At 42.9% G+C, this 18121-nt stretch overlaps 1 protein-coding gene across 5 annotated transcripts in view; it reads right to left on the bottom strand.

Moving 5' to 3' along the window:
* Positions 1 to 14710, bottom strand: part of LOC123747090 (uncharacterized) — a 52557-nt gene extending 37847 nt beyond the window's left edge. For 3 of the 5 annotated variants that reach the window (XM_045729107.2, XM_045729108.2, XM_045729114.2), the window contains exons 1-5: positions 14576 to 14710; positions 12310 to 12464; positions 6986 to 8704; positions 3393 to 3554; positions 1828 to 2337 (exon numbers count right to left, since the gene is read on the bottom strand). In XM_045729107.2, the coding sequence (XP_045585063.1) occupies positions 1828 to 2337; positions 3393 to 3554; positions 6986 to 8704; positions 12310 to 12464; positions 14576 to 14693 (2664 nt within the window). In that variant the 5' untranslated portion in view covers positions 14694 to 14710. The other 2 variants (XM_045729111.2, XM_045729113.2) reach the window with 2 other exon arrangements.
* Between the last annotated feature and the right edge of the window lie 3411 nt (positions 14711 to 18121).

The following is an 18121-nucleotide window of genomic DNA, read 5'->3' as shown; positions in this document are numbered from 1 at the left end:
TTATGAGTAGCCGGTAACTCTGTTATCAACATCACAAGACTTATCAATTAAGTCTTCTGAGAATAATAAAACAAAATAAATAAAGAGGGAAACTCTTCACAAATAATCGTTGGAGAATGCACGTTGCATTGTGCACAAAACATTACGATATTTTACTGTGGCAATGAAATTTGATAACTATATAAGAAATGAACATAGATGATCGAGATAAGATATGAACATAGACGATCGAGATAAGTATCCATGGACTCGAATATCTCAGGATGCAATGAGAAGAGAGTGGCGCAATAACTACAGGGTGCTGCAATGAGGATGGGTTACTGCAGTGAATATAGCGTGCTGCTGTAGAGGGTGCTATAATGAGTAGAAGGTGCTGGATATTGGTGTCGCCAGACACTCAGCCCTTAGCAATTAAGAAGTCACACCTTTAGAGATTTAATGGTCATAGGTTGAGTAGGGGTCAGGTCATGTGAAGTGAGCTTGATTTCTGCTAAGCTGATAATTGCAACCAGTGACTGTGTCTTTCCATCAAACAAGCCACTGTCTAGGTGGTAGATGGTAGGTAAATAGCCAGCGGCTATCTCCTTGGTACATAGAGCTTAGCTCCCAGTTCCCCCCATAAATACCTGTGGAGCTGTACATTTGAGACATTGAGCAGGACAACGATAGATAGATTGCTTGTCGAGAGGCCCGCAGCCAGACCAGGCCTGTCTGGTCGGTGGGGACTCCGTCTGTTAGCTGTACCCCCTCCCCCCCCCCTCAATAAAACTTAGTCTCAGAGACTCTGGTGAGTGAACTTGTAAGGTGACATATATTGTGATTTTAACTTAGGTGGTGTGTGATTCTCAGGGGCAGTCAGCAGTAGTGCTCTCAATTTCTTGTGTGGCGACTCAAATTTGTGAATTAATGTTGACATATTGAACATCAAGTGAAATGGGTGAATTATGATACACATAATAGTAAATATATAACTGATTAACTTATTTTTGTAAATTGTCTTTAATTCTGATACCTAGATTTTGGATTTTGAAAGCTAGAGTGGAGAGCCCTCTGAAGTTTACTGGCTTAAGATTTTGATGGCAAAGATTCTTGGGTATACGAGTACATGTTTACATTTGATACATAATAACATCAGAAAATATTGTTGTGTGCAGACAAGTTCCATTCCTTATCTTATAGCTAACTAACTTGAATGGATGGTGGTAGCAACCTTCTACTCTTCTACTTCTATCTTTCTACTATACTTCTACTCTTACTTTCTAGTCTTCTACTCTTTCCTTGATCTCATTCTCTCCCTCTCACTCAAAACTTTTCCTTTCCCCTGACCATACTCCTTGCATCTTCCTTCCACCTCTCTACTTCCCTCACCCCATGCCCACCACCTTGTCTTCTTTTCTTTCTTCGCATTTTCTGATATGTTACAGGGGCAAGGCAAGGAGTTCAGGGAACTCCAACCCCATGGGCGACTAAGGTGCTCCCATGGGTGGACAGTGGCACAGAGAGAAGAACTAAGACCCGAGACGAGTGCTAGTGTGAGAGTGCTGCGGCACTAGTGGACTGCCATACGTTACATACCCTAGGCTCCCACATCAATATACAGATGATGAGTCACAATAACATACCTGAAAATATAATGCCCAAATCACACCAAGTCATGTGAGAATTGATGTTATCTCACATGACTTGATAATGGTTCAGGACGAACTAAAACGCCACTGTTTCTCCGTTTTCTGATGTGTGGTTTGGTCATCACATATATTATTAACAAATATATACTGTATGAAGTTAAAGCAAATTGAAAAATACAAAAATCAGATGCACACATACCCGCTGTTTGGTAGCCGTGTTGTAGAAGTATACCATCTGTGTGAGAGCATCATATTCTTTACGCCAGCCTTTTGGGGGACTCATATTGTATAATATGTCAAGCAAGGCAGAATTTGATTCAGTCTCAGGTAATTCTGGAAATTCAGTGGTAGGAGTGGATGGGTAGTGGGGTTTGGCACTGCTGGGTGGGGCAATGGGGGGAGTATTTGAACCCAGGGCAGGAATTTGGTGGGCATTGGAAGGAAAGTGTAGAGACATGTTCTTGTGTGAGGAAACACCATATGCAGGTAATGTGAGAGACGAAACCAGCTGTGGGTGCGAGGTGACACTGGAGGCCGGTGTGAGAGTAGCAGCCCTGTTTAACTGTGACGGTAAGTATCCTTCAGGCAGGTTTGAGTAAGAGAAAGGCTTATGGGAGGATTTGGGAGAATTGGGATAGTCAGGTGCCGGACTCCTTGGTGGACGACTTGAGCCACATCTCGGTTCCTCTTGTCTAGCAGATGGAGGTACCTACATTGGAAAACACACACATCCTCTATCACAAAACAATGCTAAAGAGTTTATCATATATTTAAGGATTGTGTTGATTAACTACTAGCAATTTTCTCATACCAATCTCAAGTTAACAATACTAAAGAATTGACAAATAATTTTTTTAGCACTTAATAATAAAACAAATGCTGTTTATAGCATATATATAGGAGCCTCGTAGCCTGGTGGATAGCGCGCAGGACTCGTAATTCTGTGGCGCGGGTTCGATTCCCGCACGAGGCAGAAACAAATGGGCAAAGTTTCTTTCACCCTGAATGCCCCTGTTACCTAGCAGTAAATAGGTACCTGGGAGTTAGTCAGCTGTCACGGGCTGCTTCCTGGGGGTGGAGGCCTGGTCGAGGACCAGGCCGCGGGGACACTAAAGCCCCGAAATCATCTCAAGATAACCTCAAGATATAACTCATAAATGACTTAATAATGTAGAGGTATCTTAGTGCAGCTAGCAACAAGAAGTAATATTTATGATAGCCACATTTACAATTAAATTATTGTTACTATACATTTTTTACTCAATAATTATCATGAAAATACAATAATAAATATCAAAGTCATTTTTTATACAAGCTCAGTATATATTTTTTGTGAGGTATAATAATAAAGTCAAAGTCTGTGATTCTTATACTGTACATCAACAAACTTTTAATTTACTGCTCTGTGAGCCATGTGGAAAGTTAATACAGAATAAGGAAATTTTCCAAAGTGATGATGGCAGTGAGTTTGGCTACCTCATGTACAATACAAAGTTTACATTAAGACATATCAAATAATTTGGTTTGAGATGAATGTGAAAATGAGACATGTTAAATGACATCCTCTGGCCCAGGACCAGGTTCGGCATGGACATAATCCCCAAACCAACAATGGGTTAGTATGTATTGTACACATTTTTATAATACCTTGCTAATTTACATCTAATAAAAAAGCTGAATATAGTCTTCTTGTGAAAGAATTACTAGGGAGACTTCTTTCATAAAAAAAAATAATAAAAATACCCATATGAACACAAAATTTACCTCAGGAATGGCAACTGAATGTATTCCTTTTCGTGGGGGCTTCCATCGCTTCTCGCGGGTTCTTGTGTTATAAAAATATTGTCTTTTTGTACCCTCATCAATATATTCACCCCAGTCATCAAAAACTATCCTTTGGGGACTTGTTTGTGGTGAAGGTGGAGTCTGAAAAGGTATTACGTTATTTTGCATGCAATATTTCATGCTTAAATGAATAACAACATTGCATTTCCTAAAAGATGACCAGTGACTTGAAAGCTTTTAGGTATACTGCATGTTTTATGGGTTAGGTGTTTGGCACTGTGATACGTGTTAGAGATTAGACAAAAGTTGTTTGGTTAGTCATTTCTTAAAATTGGGTTTATGTTTTAAAATAGCCTCTTCCTATATAATATTCCTTATATACAAAGGAAACCTCTCCAGCATTCATCGAGTCATCAACATAAGACTTCATTCATTCATAAGACCTTCTTTGGTAAGATTCCAACCAAGCCAGAACCCAGAGCAAGAGCCCAGTCAGGCGCTTCGCAAGCGCTTTGGCCTGGATTTTTGCACCCTGTTTACAGGAGTTGTAGCTGATGTATGGAAAAAGGCTAACATAGTTCCAAATCTACAAAAGTGGAAGCAGGGAAGACCCCCTTAATTATAGACCAGTATCATTGACAAGTGTAATAGTCAAAATATTGGAAAAAATAATTAAAACTAAATGAGTAGAACACCTGGAAGAGAAATTATATAATATAAGACAGACAGTATGGTTTTCGATCTGGAAGATCCTGTGTATCGAATTTACTCAGTTTCTATGATCGAGCAACAGAGATATTACAGGAAAGAGATGGTTGGGTTGACTGCATCTATCTAGACCTAAAAAAGGCTTTCGACAGAGTTCCACATAAGAGGTTGTTCTGGAAACTGGAAAATATTGGAGGGGTGACAGGTAAGCTTCTAACATGGATGAAAAATTTTCTGACTGATAGAAAAATGAGGGCAGTGATCAAAGGCAATGTATCGGACTGGAGAAATGTCACAAGTGGAGTACCACAGGGTTCAGTTCTTGCACCAGTGATGTTTATTGTCTACATAAATGATCTACCAGTTGGTATACAGAATTATATGAACATGTTTGCTGATGATGCTAAGATAATAGGAAGGATAGGAAACTTAGATGATTGTCATGCCCTTCAAGATGACCTGGACAAAATAAGTATATGGAGCACCACTTGGCAAATGGAATTTAATGTTAATAAATGCCATGTTATGGAATGTGGAATAGGAGAACATAGACCCCACACAACCTATATATTATGTGAGAAATCTTTAAAGAATTCTGATAAAGAAAGAGATCTAGGGGTGGTTCTAGATAGAAAACTATCATCTGAGGACCACATAAAGAATATTGTGCGAGGAGCCTATGCCACGCTTTCTAACTTCAGAATTGCTTTTAAATACATGGATGGCAATATACTAAAGAAATTGTTCATGACTTTTGTTAGGCCAAAGCTAGAATATGCAGCTGTTATGTGGTGCCCATATCTTAAGAAGCACATCAACAAACTGGAAAAGGTGCAAAGACATGCTACTAAGTGGCTCCCAGAACTGAAGGGCAAGAGCTACGAGGAGAGGTTAAGAGGCATTAAATATGCCAAAACTAGAAGACAGAAGAAAAAGAGGTGATATGATCACTACATACAAAATAGTAACAGGAATTGATAAAATCGATAGGGAAGATTTCCTGAGACCTGGAACTTTAAGAACAAGAGGTCATAGATTTAAACTAGCTAAACACAGATGCCAAAGAAATATAAGAAAATTCACTTTCGCAAACAGAGTGGTAGACGGTTGGAACAAGTTAGGTGAGAAGGTGGTGGAGGCCAAGACCGTCAGTAGTTTCAAAGCGTTATATGACAAATAGTGCTGGGAAGACGGGACACCACGAGCGTAGCTCTCATCCTGTAACTATACAGTACTTAGGTAATTACACATACATACTGTATATAAAAAAGTTGTCCATCATAAACAAACTAGTAAAGTTATGATGTAACTAACCTTCCTGACACAAACAACACCACTGCTTCAAACAACCATCGAGTGGGAAAACCAGGCACAAGAGAGTGCGAATCAACAAGCAAACACCAAACCCTTCATCACCCAGAGATGAGGAAAGATACAAAGCAAACACAGGCAAGACAAATGCCATTGCTAATTTCTGAGTTATCACAGTAAAGGAACAAAGTGCCAAACTACTGCATACTTGTTTCAAAACTGAAAGGAACTGCCTTGTCAATTATGTTCACTCTCAAAACCTTGAATTTCTCTACAGTAGTACTTTTATGGAAGGAATTATACCTTGCAGTTTCACACTTGAATATTCGGAAATAATTTAAAGTACAGTGGTACCTTTATTTTCAAATTTAATCTGTTCCCAGAGACGGTTCGAAAACCAAAACGAATTGTCCCATAAGAAATAATGTAAACTGAATTAATCCATTCCACACCCCAAAAAATATGAACTTAAAAAATAACTGTTTACATGCTACTACTAATATTTTGTACTACAGTGTGTACAAGTATATCTTACCTTTATTGAGGACTCTTGTTAGCATATGGAAGAGGAGGAGAAGAGGTGTTAGTGTTTGAAAGAGGAGTCCCCTTCCATTATAACAGTAGTGATGACATTTCTGGGGTACTTTCTCTCTCTCTCTTACGTTTTGCAGGCATACCATTAGGACGTTGCTTGTCTTACTAAGAATCTGTCTATAGACACTTGTTTTTACCTACGTTTTAGCACTTGTCTGTGGTGAGACATCACATTGTCTCACTATGAATGATCTCTTGTTTTTCCTCTACAGTATTGTCCTCCACACAACTATTTTCTTAGGTTGAACTTTACCACTGACTTTCATGAAACCCATGGCAAGATATATAATAAGAACTTTTATGATCAGAAATAAAAAAAGGCACAAAAACAATGAAATTCTTCACAGAGAATTCAAGTGTGGTCGTCACTTGGCGGGAGACGCTGGTAAACTGAAGTACACCACATGCTTGGTTTGCCCATACGTGTATCAACAAACTCGAGCACCTGGGTAAACCTCAAATATCGAGTTAAATGTTTTGAAGACATTGAGCTTGAGAACTGAAAAATTTGAAAACCAAGGTTCCACTGTAAAGTTAATTCTTGATCTGCTTACCTACATATTATCTATAACTCTATTCACACATTCTAAGTGTAGTGTATATTCTGTTGAGTGACATTAAACATTTGGAACACTGAGTTAGTCAAAGGGAAGGCTATATGCACGTGGTCACTCATCTAGTTATCTGCCAAATTCAGTGATGCATAATTTATCAGACCATGCAGCATGCACAGCACATAACGTACATAAACTCACATCCCGCTCATGTATAACATCATATTACATCCATTGCATTAAAATACTGTAGTACAATTATTCAATCAATGCTGTAAAGGCTGCTGCATATACATCTCTTTAAAATACTTTGAATGTAGTCAGCAATCAGCCTTCAAGTAGAATAATATAATTTATTTCCTCTCAGCAAGAGTGGACATGTATCTACTAAGTCAGCTAACATACCTGTGTCATTTTTCCACCACGTGAAGTGTCAGGCGTTGGAGTCTCTCTAGATGACATTATGCCACCTTCGTTTTCCTTCTCGTCTTCCTTCTTGCAGTCTCGCCTCTCACCCTTGTACTTGAAGCTCCTCCATGTTTCAATAATTCCAGCCACCTTTCCAGAAGATATATGATGTTTTCTAGGAGACTCAGGAGGTCCATAGTCTTTCCTGGTAGATGTTGGAGTGCCACCATCAATTCTCAACAAATCTATTGTGCCAGGAATTTTTGGAACAGAGTCAGGATTAGTGCAGATCTTTGGTCCATGGTTCCCTTTTGACAAACTTGCACCCCTCTTCAGAATTCCTCCACCCTTACTGGCAGGATTACTACTCAAATTACTATGGCTTGAGCTTTTCTTTACCTGACTGCTATTTGTTTCTCTAGGCAAAGAATCACCTAAACTTACTGATGCTGAAATGCCAACTTTCATACTTTTTGTGGATTCCTCATCCTCTTTGTTTCTTTCAAGTGAAGAAACTTGAGGAGGTAAAATCTTTCTTGGTAAAGCAACTGGAGGATCTTTTAAATCCTGAGCATCATGACGACTAAGAGAATTTTTATGTTCATTTTCTGACAATATAAGAGGATCAGAGGTGTGGCGATAATGTCCCATCTCACGGGAGTGACTTTGACTGTTAACATTTATTCCAGATGGAGCCATACTTAGTTTAACTTCCTGTAACTTAATGTCAATTGGTCCTTCTAAAATACCAATATTTTCTGAGCTAGAGTTAAATGTTTCAAGTCTCTGCTTTCGTTGTTTAGGTGGCAGTTTTGGAGGCACATCCAGGACAATGGCTGCATCCACAGTCTCCCCTCTTCTTAGAGAAGGACGGAAATTCTCTGATGCACGTAGCTCCTCAACTGCCCAGGATCTACGTCTATTGCCTGGATCTTTTGACAGTCTTGGCTTACGACTCTTATCAAGAGATCCTTGCTTCATTTCACTAAATGATAATTCTTTCTGAAATAATCTAAAATCAACAGAGTTGGATCTATGACGATAACTTAGTTGATTGCTCTTAAATATATAATCTCTGCCACTATAATGACCATCCAATTCCTCATTGCTAGCTGCTCGAGGTTGACTAACATCCAAAGTGGATTGACTTCGATTCCCACATATTAACTCATCATGTGAAGCTGCCTTTATCCCTTGCTTTCTAGAATGGAGATACTTGAGTGACTCCATGCTGCCATCATTCAAGCTTGATTTTGATGTGTGTGAGGACGAGGATTCCTGTCCTCCGTGTGCAGGACCTCGACTGTTTGGAGACAGCAGCTCATTGCTGCTGCTGCTGCTGTTCCTGGGGGACAACCCTTTAAGTGAATCGTTTTTAAAAGAGGAAAATCCATGCGGTCTGTTTGGGAACTGATCTCTCCTCTCTGATACTACCCCGGTTGGCTCTATTGTAGCCATGTAACTATGACTAGTAACTGGATTGATGGTAAATGGAATCTCTACATTGGCTGATGCAGACAGGCTTTCCATCTGTTGTAATGATAAGCCCTGCGGCCTATTAACTGGAATGATTTCATCTGAACTTTGCTTTTGGTGCAGCTTTTGCTGCTGCCTTCCTTGCTTGATAAATTGTTTCATTTGTTCTTGTGGCACAGTTGTTATATGTACATATTGCACAGGAGCAAAGAATGGTCGTTGTTCTCCTTGTCTTATGACCTGAAAAAAAATTAGATATATAAATACAGTATAGTATATACCAAATATATATTCTTCTTATACATTCTTCTAAACATGCAAGAATACAGAAAAACATACTTTCAAAGTATTCTGTCTACATTCTGTATCTATGGTCCTAAAATAATTACTGACAGTCTTTAAATACTATGATCAGCATACAGCACAGTACATAAATTTAGAAAAGACATTAATTTTTAACTCCATATAACTATCCTTCCCTCACCAGCTTGTCCCCCTTCCCCCACCACCTCGTCCCCTTTCCCCACAACCTGAGGGGAGCTTCATGCTCTCCTCCAGCGCAGGGGTTTCTACTCTTTCGGTCCTGGTGGTAGGTTTGTTCGTTTGCAGCCGTCTCCTCCTTTTCTGGCATAGAATGAGACTGCTGCTTTCTGGAGGGGTCCTTAGGTTGTTGATGCTTGGTTGGTTCAGCCGGGGGTGCATCATGTGTTGTGTCCGGTCGTAGCTCTTCACCATTACCTGCGCTCCGCGGCCTCCGTGGCCGGGGATGGAGGTTAGGTTGAAACGGTTCCCCTTCTTCCCTGTTCCAGGGTTCGGGTCTCTCAGGTTGTCCACAGAGTTATTCGGTCCAGCCAGCCTGCGGTCTATCCCCATGCTCACGACATTCGTCAGTTTGCTGCATTGGCTGTCGTCTTTGGCAACATGTCCTGGGCTGACATTCAGGCATGGGGTTTTTGGAAATCGAACAGTGTCCTGGCCGCTCGCTACTTTCTCAATGTTCCTGGGGCCTAGTCAGGCTTGTGTCACTTTGGGTCGGCGGTTGCAGCCAGTTGTCGCGACTTTAAGTTGAGGAACGAGTGCCAACCGCCTCCCGGTTAAGTCCCCCTTGTTTTTTCTTTAGGTAGATAGCTCCAGGGAGCCAAAGGAGCTTCCCCAAGAATACCAGTGTTGAATGTAATGAAACGTCATTTTCTGGGCGAGACCTGAGGATTCCCCGGCAACCCTCCCTCTGGTCGGCGTTTTTTCGCGGTTTTGACATTCAGCCTAAGAACTGCAGAGTGGATAGCCAGTGCAAGGGTCTGGGGCTCCCCCTTTCCCCTCCCGGGGAGGGGGGGCCAGACAGCAGCATGGTGATGTCACGCTCGTTTGCTCGTTTTCACTTGGAGAGTTCTGTCCACTAGTTCGGCTTTCAGTAGCAATACTTTAATCAGAATAGGGGTTTGTTTTGGGGCGCTTACCTTACTGGGTGCCTGACCCGGTCAATGGCAGACACGGAATGCTTCCAACCACACGGGGGTTTCTATAGGCCATTGCTCCTCGTTCCTCTCTGAAGGGGCCAGGTTCTGGCTCGTGGACCCGGGTAGGCCTAAGAACTCAATTCACTTTGACTGATACCAGGGGTCTAATACATTCATATCAACCCGGATAGTTCCGGGAAGTCGAAGGGGCTCCCCCCAGAAACAACCAGGATAAATAGGAAAGAAACTCCCTGAAGCTATCAGTACTGATATAGTGCTCTATTAGTTGGGGTCATCAATCACAGAGTCCTTTTGCTTACTGAGGACAACTGGCCAGAACCTGGCCCTTTCAGAGAGGCGCAGGGAGCAATGGCCTATGAACACTTTACATTTAAAGTATGTCATACTTGCCATCAACCATGGAAAGCACCCAGCAAGGTAGACGAAACAAAACAGACGACAGGCTGGTGAAAATTGCTATCTATGTCCTGAAAGAACAAAAGAACTTCCCCAGCTAAGATGCTCCAACCACGGAAAAGACTTGGGGTAAGTTTGGTGTCTGAAGACACCAGACTTACCCCAAGGTGAAGGCCACAAGTGTGGTAGACATCTAAAGGAGTGTCTCCTGAGCACTTCAGGGAAGAAGAAAGCCTTGATAATGTAAGGGCAGCATTAGAGCACGCCAGATAAAGGGAACTCTGAAACATGCAGGTCCAATCGCACTAAACTCTTGGCCCACACTACACAAGTGTGCAAGGAACAGCTATAAGCAAAAAAAAATAAAAAATACTGGGGTCAGATCAACAGTGGCAGACCCAACATTGCTTATACATCAGAGAAGAACTGATGATAGAGTGGCTTGCAAACTGTGGCCTGCCCCCTTCCACCCCCCCTCAAATAAGGGGTAGGATGGGGCAAACGAGCGGGTGCTAGTTTTATGACAATTTTTTCATTTACTTACATACCTTGGTGAGTTCTATGGCTATTTTCAAGGCTGCGGCTAAGAGGCAGCCAGCTGTGGTTTGTTTTGACACATTGACTTTCTAGGTGCCTTCCTCAATGGAGACGTAAATGAATAACTTAATACAGTACAGTATATAAATGCCACGGCTCCCTGCACCTCTGTGAGGGGGCCAGATTCTGGTGCTTGGTTCCCAGTAGGTCGTAGAACTCTGTGATTGATGGCACCTAGTAGATAGCACCTACATCAGAGATGATAGCTTCAGGGATGGGATAGCTGGATGATAGCACAAGGACCTCCCCGAGAAATGACAGTGTGGATAACAAGAACTTTTCAAACGAGAGATGCCACACCAATGATGATACATTTTAATAAACTAGTTCTCTCTAGGATGGAATATTGTTACATACTAACAGCAGCATTCAAAGCTGGAGAAATTGCTGACATGGAGAACATGCAAAATGCTTTGTAGAGCATTTGTTTTCCTGCATGACTCCACTCAATGACACATCTAAATTATTGGGCCTGCTTAAAATTTCAAAACCTGTATTCCCCTAAAGCACAGGTGGGAGATATAAATAAAAAGTTTACACATGGGAACAATTAGGGGGAATAGTTCCAAATCTGTACACGGAGATCAGTAGACAGCGGAAGAAGGGCAAAACAGTATTGTTGAAAAGCAGAGGTGCAATAGATAAGACGAGAGAATTTTATTAGCATCAAGAGCCCAAGGATTTTCAAAATTCTCCCTCAACACACAAAGACTATAAGTGCCTACCTCTCACAGTGTCCAAGAGAGAGAACTTTATATGCACCACCAAAAGATCCCCAATCAACTAAGCTGTGATCCATACATCAGGCTGTGACCAGCTGCCTCTAACAGCCTGGTTTACTAGACCACCAACCAGGAAGCCTCATCAGAGACTGGGTCATTATGACATTAATCACCAATGCTAACTACTGGTAGACAACAGGTAGCTAGACCATATCACCACTCTTCTTGGGATGACATATCACCTCTCTTCCTTAATCTGTTCTACCTTTGTATAAATTCTTAAATATGCATAAATCATGCATTTAAGTACAGTATATTTTTGCTTCTATGCAACTTCTTATTCCTATCTCTGTACCACATCCTCTAAGTTAGAGGCCCACAAAACAAATCGACTATCACATTTACCTCAAAGAGGCTTAAACAGGAAGCTAAGTGATAAGAGATGCCTTCAATGGTTGCATATGTGAGAGTTCAATACAACTCAATTACTACTATAAAATAAACATGTCTGTACAAAAAAATTAAATATCAGATCAAACTCTAACAAAAATTATAAGTGAGAATAGTACAAGATACCACTATAGCATAGACCAGAACCAATCACTACTCAGGACAAGAGAGGGAGCGAGAGAACAATAAGTAGATGACCAACCTGCCACCAGTCACTGGTGGAACGCTTGAGGAGCATCAGGATCTCTCCCTTCGTCATGTGAAAGGTGCGGTCATCCCGCTGGTAAGAGTAATCCTGCACCACCTCCACATACTCCTCCCTCTCAACCCCCATCGTGTTACCCTCCGTCATGTTACCTGTGGGAGACCGAGCCACATGGCGAAAGCTGAATAAAAAGGTTGCCTCACCAAAAAAGCCTCAATAATACTTGCTTGAGTGTGTGTCAGTTTACTCTTCCTCTGTATTTGGTTATGATTTTAAATAGATTTTAGTATCAAATCTGTGCTATCATTTTTTAACTACAATGCAATATCCCCCAAATTTATAGAAGATAAATTATACCTTTATGGCTGTAACTCAGAATGGCTATAACACACACCTTTTATGTACCAGTAACAGAAATTTCTATACACTGTAGATGCTACAATAAATATATTTTATCTTGGTTATAGTACTACATATAAATTTACACAATAAAGTACTGTACTAAATTCTGCAGGTTGACATAACTTTCTTCTCTTAATAGATTATACTGTATATATACCTGTAAATTTTATTGATTTCTAAAACTTATTACTGACTGAAATTTGTATACAATTTATCTGCTTATTTAAAAAAAGAGCTCTCTAGATCCCAAATTTTAGCACGAAATACAAAATTTTATTTTATATTACAAATTACAGGTAGTACAGTATGTAAGTGTACCCACCTAACTGTCCATGCATAGTTTTCAGCTTCAGCTCTTTAGTCACAGCTCCCAGCTCTCCCCCAGGGTTCCCAGCTCTCCCTCAGGGTTCCCAGCTCTCCCCCAGGGTTCCCAGCTCTCCCTCAGGGTTCCCAGCTCTCCCCCAGGGTTCCCAGCTCTCCCTCAGGGTTCCCAGCTCTCCCTCGGGGTTCCCAACTCTCCCCAGGGTTCCCAGCTCTCCCCAGGGTTCCCAGCTCTCCCCAGGGTTCCCAGCTGTCCCCAGGGTTACCAGCTCTCCCTCAGGGTTCCCAGCTCTCCCCCAGGGTTCCCAGCTCTCCCCCAGGGTTCCCAGCTCTCCCCCAGGGTTCCCAGCTCTCCCCCAGGGTTCCCAGCTCTCCCCCAGGGTTCCCAGCTCTCCCCCAGGGTTCCCAGCTCTCCCCCAGGGTTCCCAGCTCTCCCCCAGGGTTCCCAGCTCTCCCCCAGGGTTCCCAGCTCTCCCCCAGGGTTCCCAGCTCTCCCCCAGGGTTCCCAGCTCTTCCTCAGCGTTCCCAGCTCTCCCCCAGGGTTCCCAGCTGTCCCCAGGGTTCCCAGCTCTCCCCCAGGGTTCCCAGCTCTCCCCCAGGGTTCCCAGCTCTCCCCCAGGGTTCCCAGCTCTCCCCCAGGGTTCCCAGCTCTCCCCCAAGGTTCCCAGCTTTCCCCCAGGGTTCCCAGCTCTCCCCCAGGGTTCCCAGCTCTCCCCCAGGGTTCCCAGCTCTTCCTCAGGGTTCCCAGCTCTCCCCCAGGGTTCCCAGCTCTCCCCCAGGGTTCCCAGCTGTCCCCCAGGGTTCCCAGCTGTCCCCCAGGGTTCCCAGCTCTCCCCCAGGGTTCCCAGCTCTCAACCTCTGATCAAGTGGTGTTTGAGTTCCTGTGCCAATTAAGGTGTCACGTGAAGCTGTGCATGAAGCTGTACTGTAAAAGCATGCACTCATGTCTGCCCTAATTATATAACTAACAATTTATCTACCAAAATGTTATCACAACTACAAATAGCTCCGGAACATAAGGAGGGTTTAGAGGTCCCCTTGACCCAGTGTTTTCTTGGTATTTAATCCTACTCTTAAAAACCTAAGGAAAACATGGTATATACTGTATACATTATGTGTATGGCATGACGTTACTCTGACACACTATGGGTGCACCCAGAGGTCTTTATTGACACTAGTGTCCCAGAGACTAGTCCCGCCTGGGACCCGCCTGGGACCTGCCCAATACTTTCAACACTACACCAATGCATCACCTGAGTATCCCATCTCTTAGAAATACAGTACAGTATTCTCAAACATTATTTCAAAAGTATCTGAATACCAACAATCTTAACCCCTCCAAAATATACAAAACAAGTTGTTGTAACTCTTAAATTTATCTAATCTGGACTTGATATTCTGTACGAGGAACCTTCAAGGATGTTATTTCCCGATAGTTTGATGTGAGGAGGAGGCCGGAGAGGCGCCTGCTGGCCTCCAGGAGGCCTCTAGGAGGCCGCCCACACGCCCACACTCCCGCCCCACAAACGTCACAACTCGCCTGAAATCTCATATCTCGGCGACTCTCCCGAGACGTTCCCCCATGTAAACAGGAACTGTGCTCCCAGCTGGGGCAGCCTCCCACCCGGGCCTACACCGCCTGCTACCGCCCTCCTCATTGGTCCACCCGCTTCCCTACTCCTCCTCAATGTCTACTTCTGCCCAATCAGGAAGTCCGTACCGAGGGCCAGTGCAACAGGTGCGCCGCACAAATGACAACTCCAAAGCGTCTCGGACATCTATAATAATAATAATAAAGCTTATGTATAACAAAATATGTTACAGTGTGTCCATATATGTTTTAGTGTTGCACTATTCGGCTCTCAGTGGCTAGTGGCTCAGTAGTTAGTGGCGTACTAGTGGCTTTACAAGACTGTAAACACCATACTTACTAATCTCTCTCATCTCATTTTTTTCTTGCAATGTATTTGTTATCATTTTATTAATTCTGATAGAATTTTCCTACTTAAAATTATCTGTTAGGTTAAGGACCTGCCCGAAACGCTGCGCGTACTAGTGGCTTTACAAGAGTGTAAATACTGTACTATGCTATGTATTCTCACAAACCCAATGTACCTTCTTGTATATAAATAAATAAATAAATAAATAAATAAATAAATAAATAAATAAATGCTATGTACCCTCACAAACCCTGGATTTGTAGAGCATTTCTAATTTGGTTAAGGCGCACTCTTGGAATATCCAATAGGTATTTGTTTCTGGTGAGGTGCTCATGGGTTCTGTTACAACCTTCTAGGAAGCTTTTAAGGTCAGGATGGGTACGTATGGGGTCCACTACCGTCCACAGAATGGGTATGGGGTCCACTACCGTCCACGGGATGGGTATGGGGCCCACTACCGTCCACGGGATGGGTATGGGGTCCACTACTGCCCACGGGATGGGGTATGGGGTCCACTACCGCCCACAGGATGGGTATGGGGGTCCACTACCACCCACAGGATGGGTATGGGGTCCACTACCGTCCACGGGATGGGTATGGGGTCCACTACCGTCCACGGGATGGGTATGGGGTCCACTACCGCCCACAGGATGGGTATGGGGTCCACTACCGCCCACAGGATGGGTATGGGGTCCACTACCGCCCACAGGATGGGTATGGGGTCCACTACCGCCCACAGGATGGGTATGGGGTCCACTACCACCCACAGGATGGGTATGGGGTCCACTACCGCCCACAGGATGGGTATGGGGTCCACTACCGTCCAAAGGATAGGTATGGGGTCCACTACCACCCACAGGATGGGTATGGGGTCCACTACCGCCCACAGGATGGGTATGGGGTCCACTACCACCCACAGGATGGGTATGGGGTCCACTACCGCCCACAGGATGGGTATGGGGTCCACTACCACCCACAGGATGGGTATGGGGTCCACTACCACCCACAGGATGGGTATGGGGTCCACTACCGCCCACAGGATGGGTATGGGGTCCACTACCGCCCACAGGATGGGTATGGGGGCCCACTGCCCCCCCCCCCCATAGTGCCCAACCACTTGGACGGTCGGGGATTGAACGCCGACCTGTATGAAGTGAGATTCATACTCTTCCCTGCTTCAAACATTTCAGTGGGTATTGGAATGTTGCCTAAACTCTCTAGTCTAAACACTGATGCAAACTATTCATTTAAAGTGTTGGTTGCCCTTTTATCGTCTATTATAACTTAGTGAGTCATTTGAAGGTCTTAATTTAACGAGGCTTTGATCTTTGCCTTACTTATATGGACAGAAAAAGACTTGGAATCTTTCTTAATGTTTTAAGCAATTTTCTTTCATGTCTTTTGGCTGATCTGATTTCCTGGGTGACTGAATTCAAATTCCTGAGTGGTCTTCTGTATATCTCATAATCTATTTGATTTCTGAATTGATACCTTCTTCAGAGGCTGCGGTGAATTGTTAAGGACAATTGGTCTAAAATCATTGATAGTATTCATCAATATAGTGCTGCAGCGACGTAGTTCTTATTTACAGAGTTTACTTGTGGAGTGCTCAATGTTGGAAGAGTCATTAACCGCTGTTATACCTATCATAAGTAACCATACCCAAGCCTAATTCTGGAAATTACATTGTCACACTGCTGCAGATATTTAGTGTTTTAGTACATAAAATTCTCAATTTTAAACATATGATTATTTATACTAGAACATTCTGCCCTTTAAGTATCAGTGATGGCTCTTTTGTTAGTCTTAGTTTCTTGAAATACTGTGATGACAATAATAATAATTGGGGTATTTAAGGCAGGTAAATGTTATGTTTGTACATGTCGTACGACGCCAGGCTCCACACCAAACGTGACTCGAGTTTACAATCTAATGTGGGATATGTTATCTGAGTGATGTAGAGAGTTTTGCAATGTAAAGGTTACAGCACATCCTGGAGGGACGCGGCCGGTGATGCTAGGCTTGTGGTCTTAACTGATGTCTTCTTGTGGCCTTGGCAACTCTGTGTGTGTGTGTGTGTGTACTCACCTAATTGTGCTTGCGGGGGTTGAGCTCTGGCTCTTTGGTCCCGCCTCTCAACTGTCAATCAACTGATGTACACGTTCCTAAGCCTATTAGGCTGTATCATATCTACACTTGAAACTGTGTATGGAGTTACCCTCCGCCACATCACTGCCTAATGCATTCCTTTTGTCAACTACTCAGAAACTAAACAAAAATTGTCTAAAGTCTCTATGGCTCATTTGGGCACTCAATTTCCACCTGTGTCCCCCTTGAATTAAAAAGACTGTCTTATCTACCTATCAATTCCTTGGAGAATCTTGTATGTGGTGATCATGTCCCCTCTAACTCTTCTGTCTTTCAGCGACGTGAGTTTTAATTCCCGTAGTCTCTCATCATAGTTCATACCCCTCAGTTCGGGTACTAGTCTGGTGGAATATCTTTGATAATTTTCAGTTTAGTCTTATGCTTGACTGGATATGAACTCCATGCTGGAGCTGCATACTCCAGGATTGGTCTGACATATGTGGTATACAAAGTTCTGAATGATTCCTTTAAACGAACTAGAGGGTTCAGTTCCTGGACCGATTATGTGCCTCTGTAACCCTTTACACCACCCCCCACGGGATGGGGATGGGGTGCATAATAAAGAATTGAAATGGATTCTAGGCGGGAGAGTGTTACCAACGCACCAGCTGGCAACCTATATACAAATTTGTTGAGTAGATGTATTGCCAGCCTCATCAATACAATCTTACATACGGCATCTGTGCATGGGGTTCAACCACAGAAAACTACCTCAAGCAAACTATCATCACTCAGCAAAAATCTGCTATCAGAACTATAACAAACTGTCTTCAGACAACACATAGACTCTGTTTAAGTTCCTTAACTAAAGTAGAAATGCTCTACACATGACCAATGGTCCCAAAATGTGGAATGACCTCCCTATATAATCACATCAAAGACTGTCCCTCTCTCAACCCGTATAAAACAGAAACTAGAACAACCTAACTCAGTGTTATCAACCTTTACTGTTAACCTATGTTTTGCTGTTATTGAACATAAATTACTGAACCTGTAAT

Source organism: Procambarus clarkii, chromosome 87 (genome assembly GCF_040958095.1).
Source record: "Procambarus clarkii isolate CNS0578487 chromosome 87, FALCON_Pclarkii_2.0, whole genome shotgun sequence".
Classification (NCBI taxonomy): domain Eukaryota; kingdom Metazoa; phylum Arthropoda; class Malacostraca; order Decapoda; family Cambaridae; genus Procambarus; species Procambarus clarkii.
This window is presented reverse-complemented; position numbering and strand designations above follow the sequence as displayed.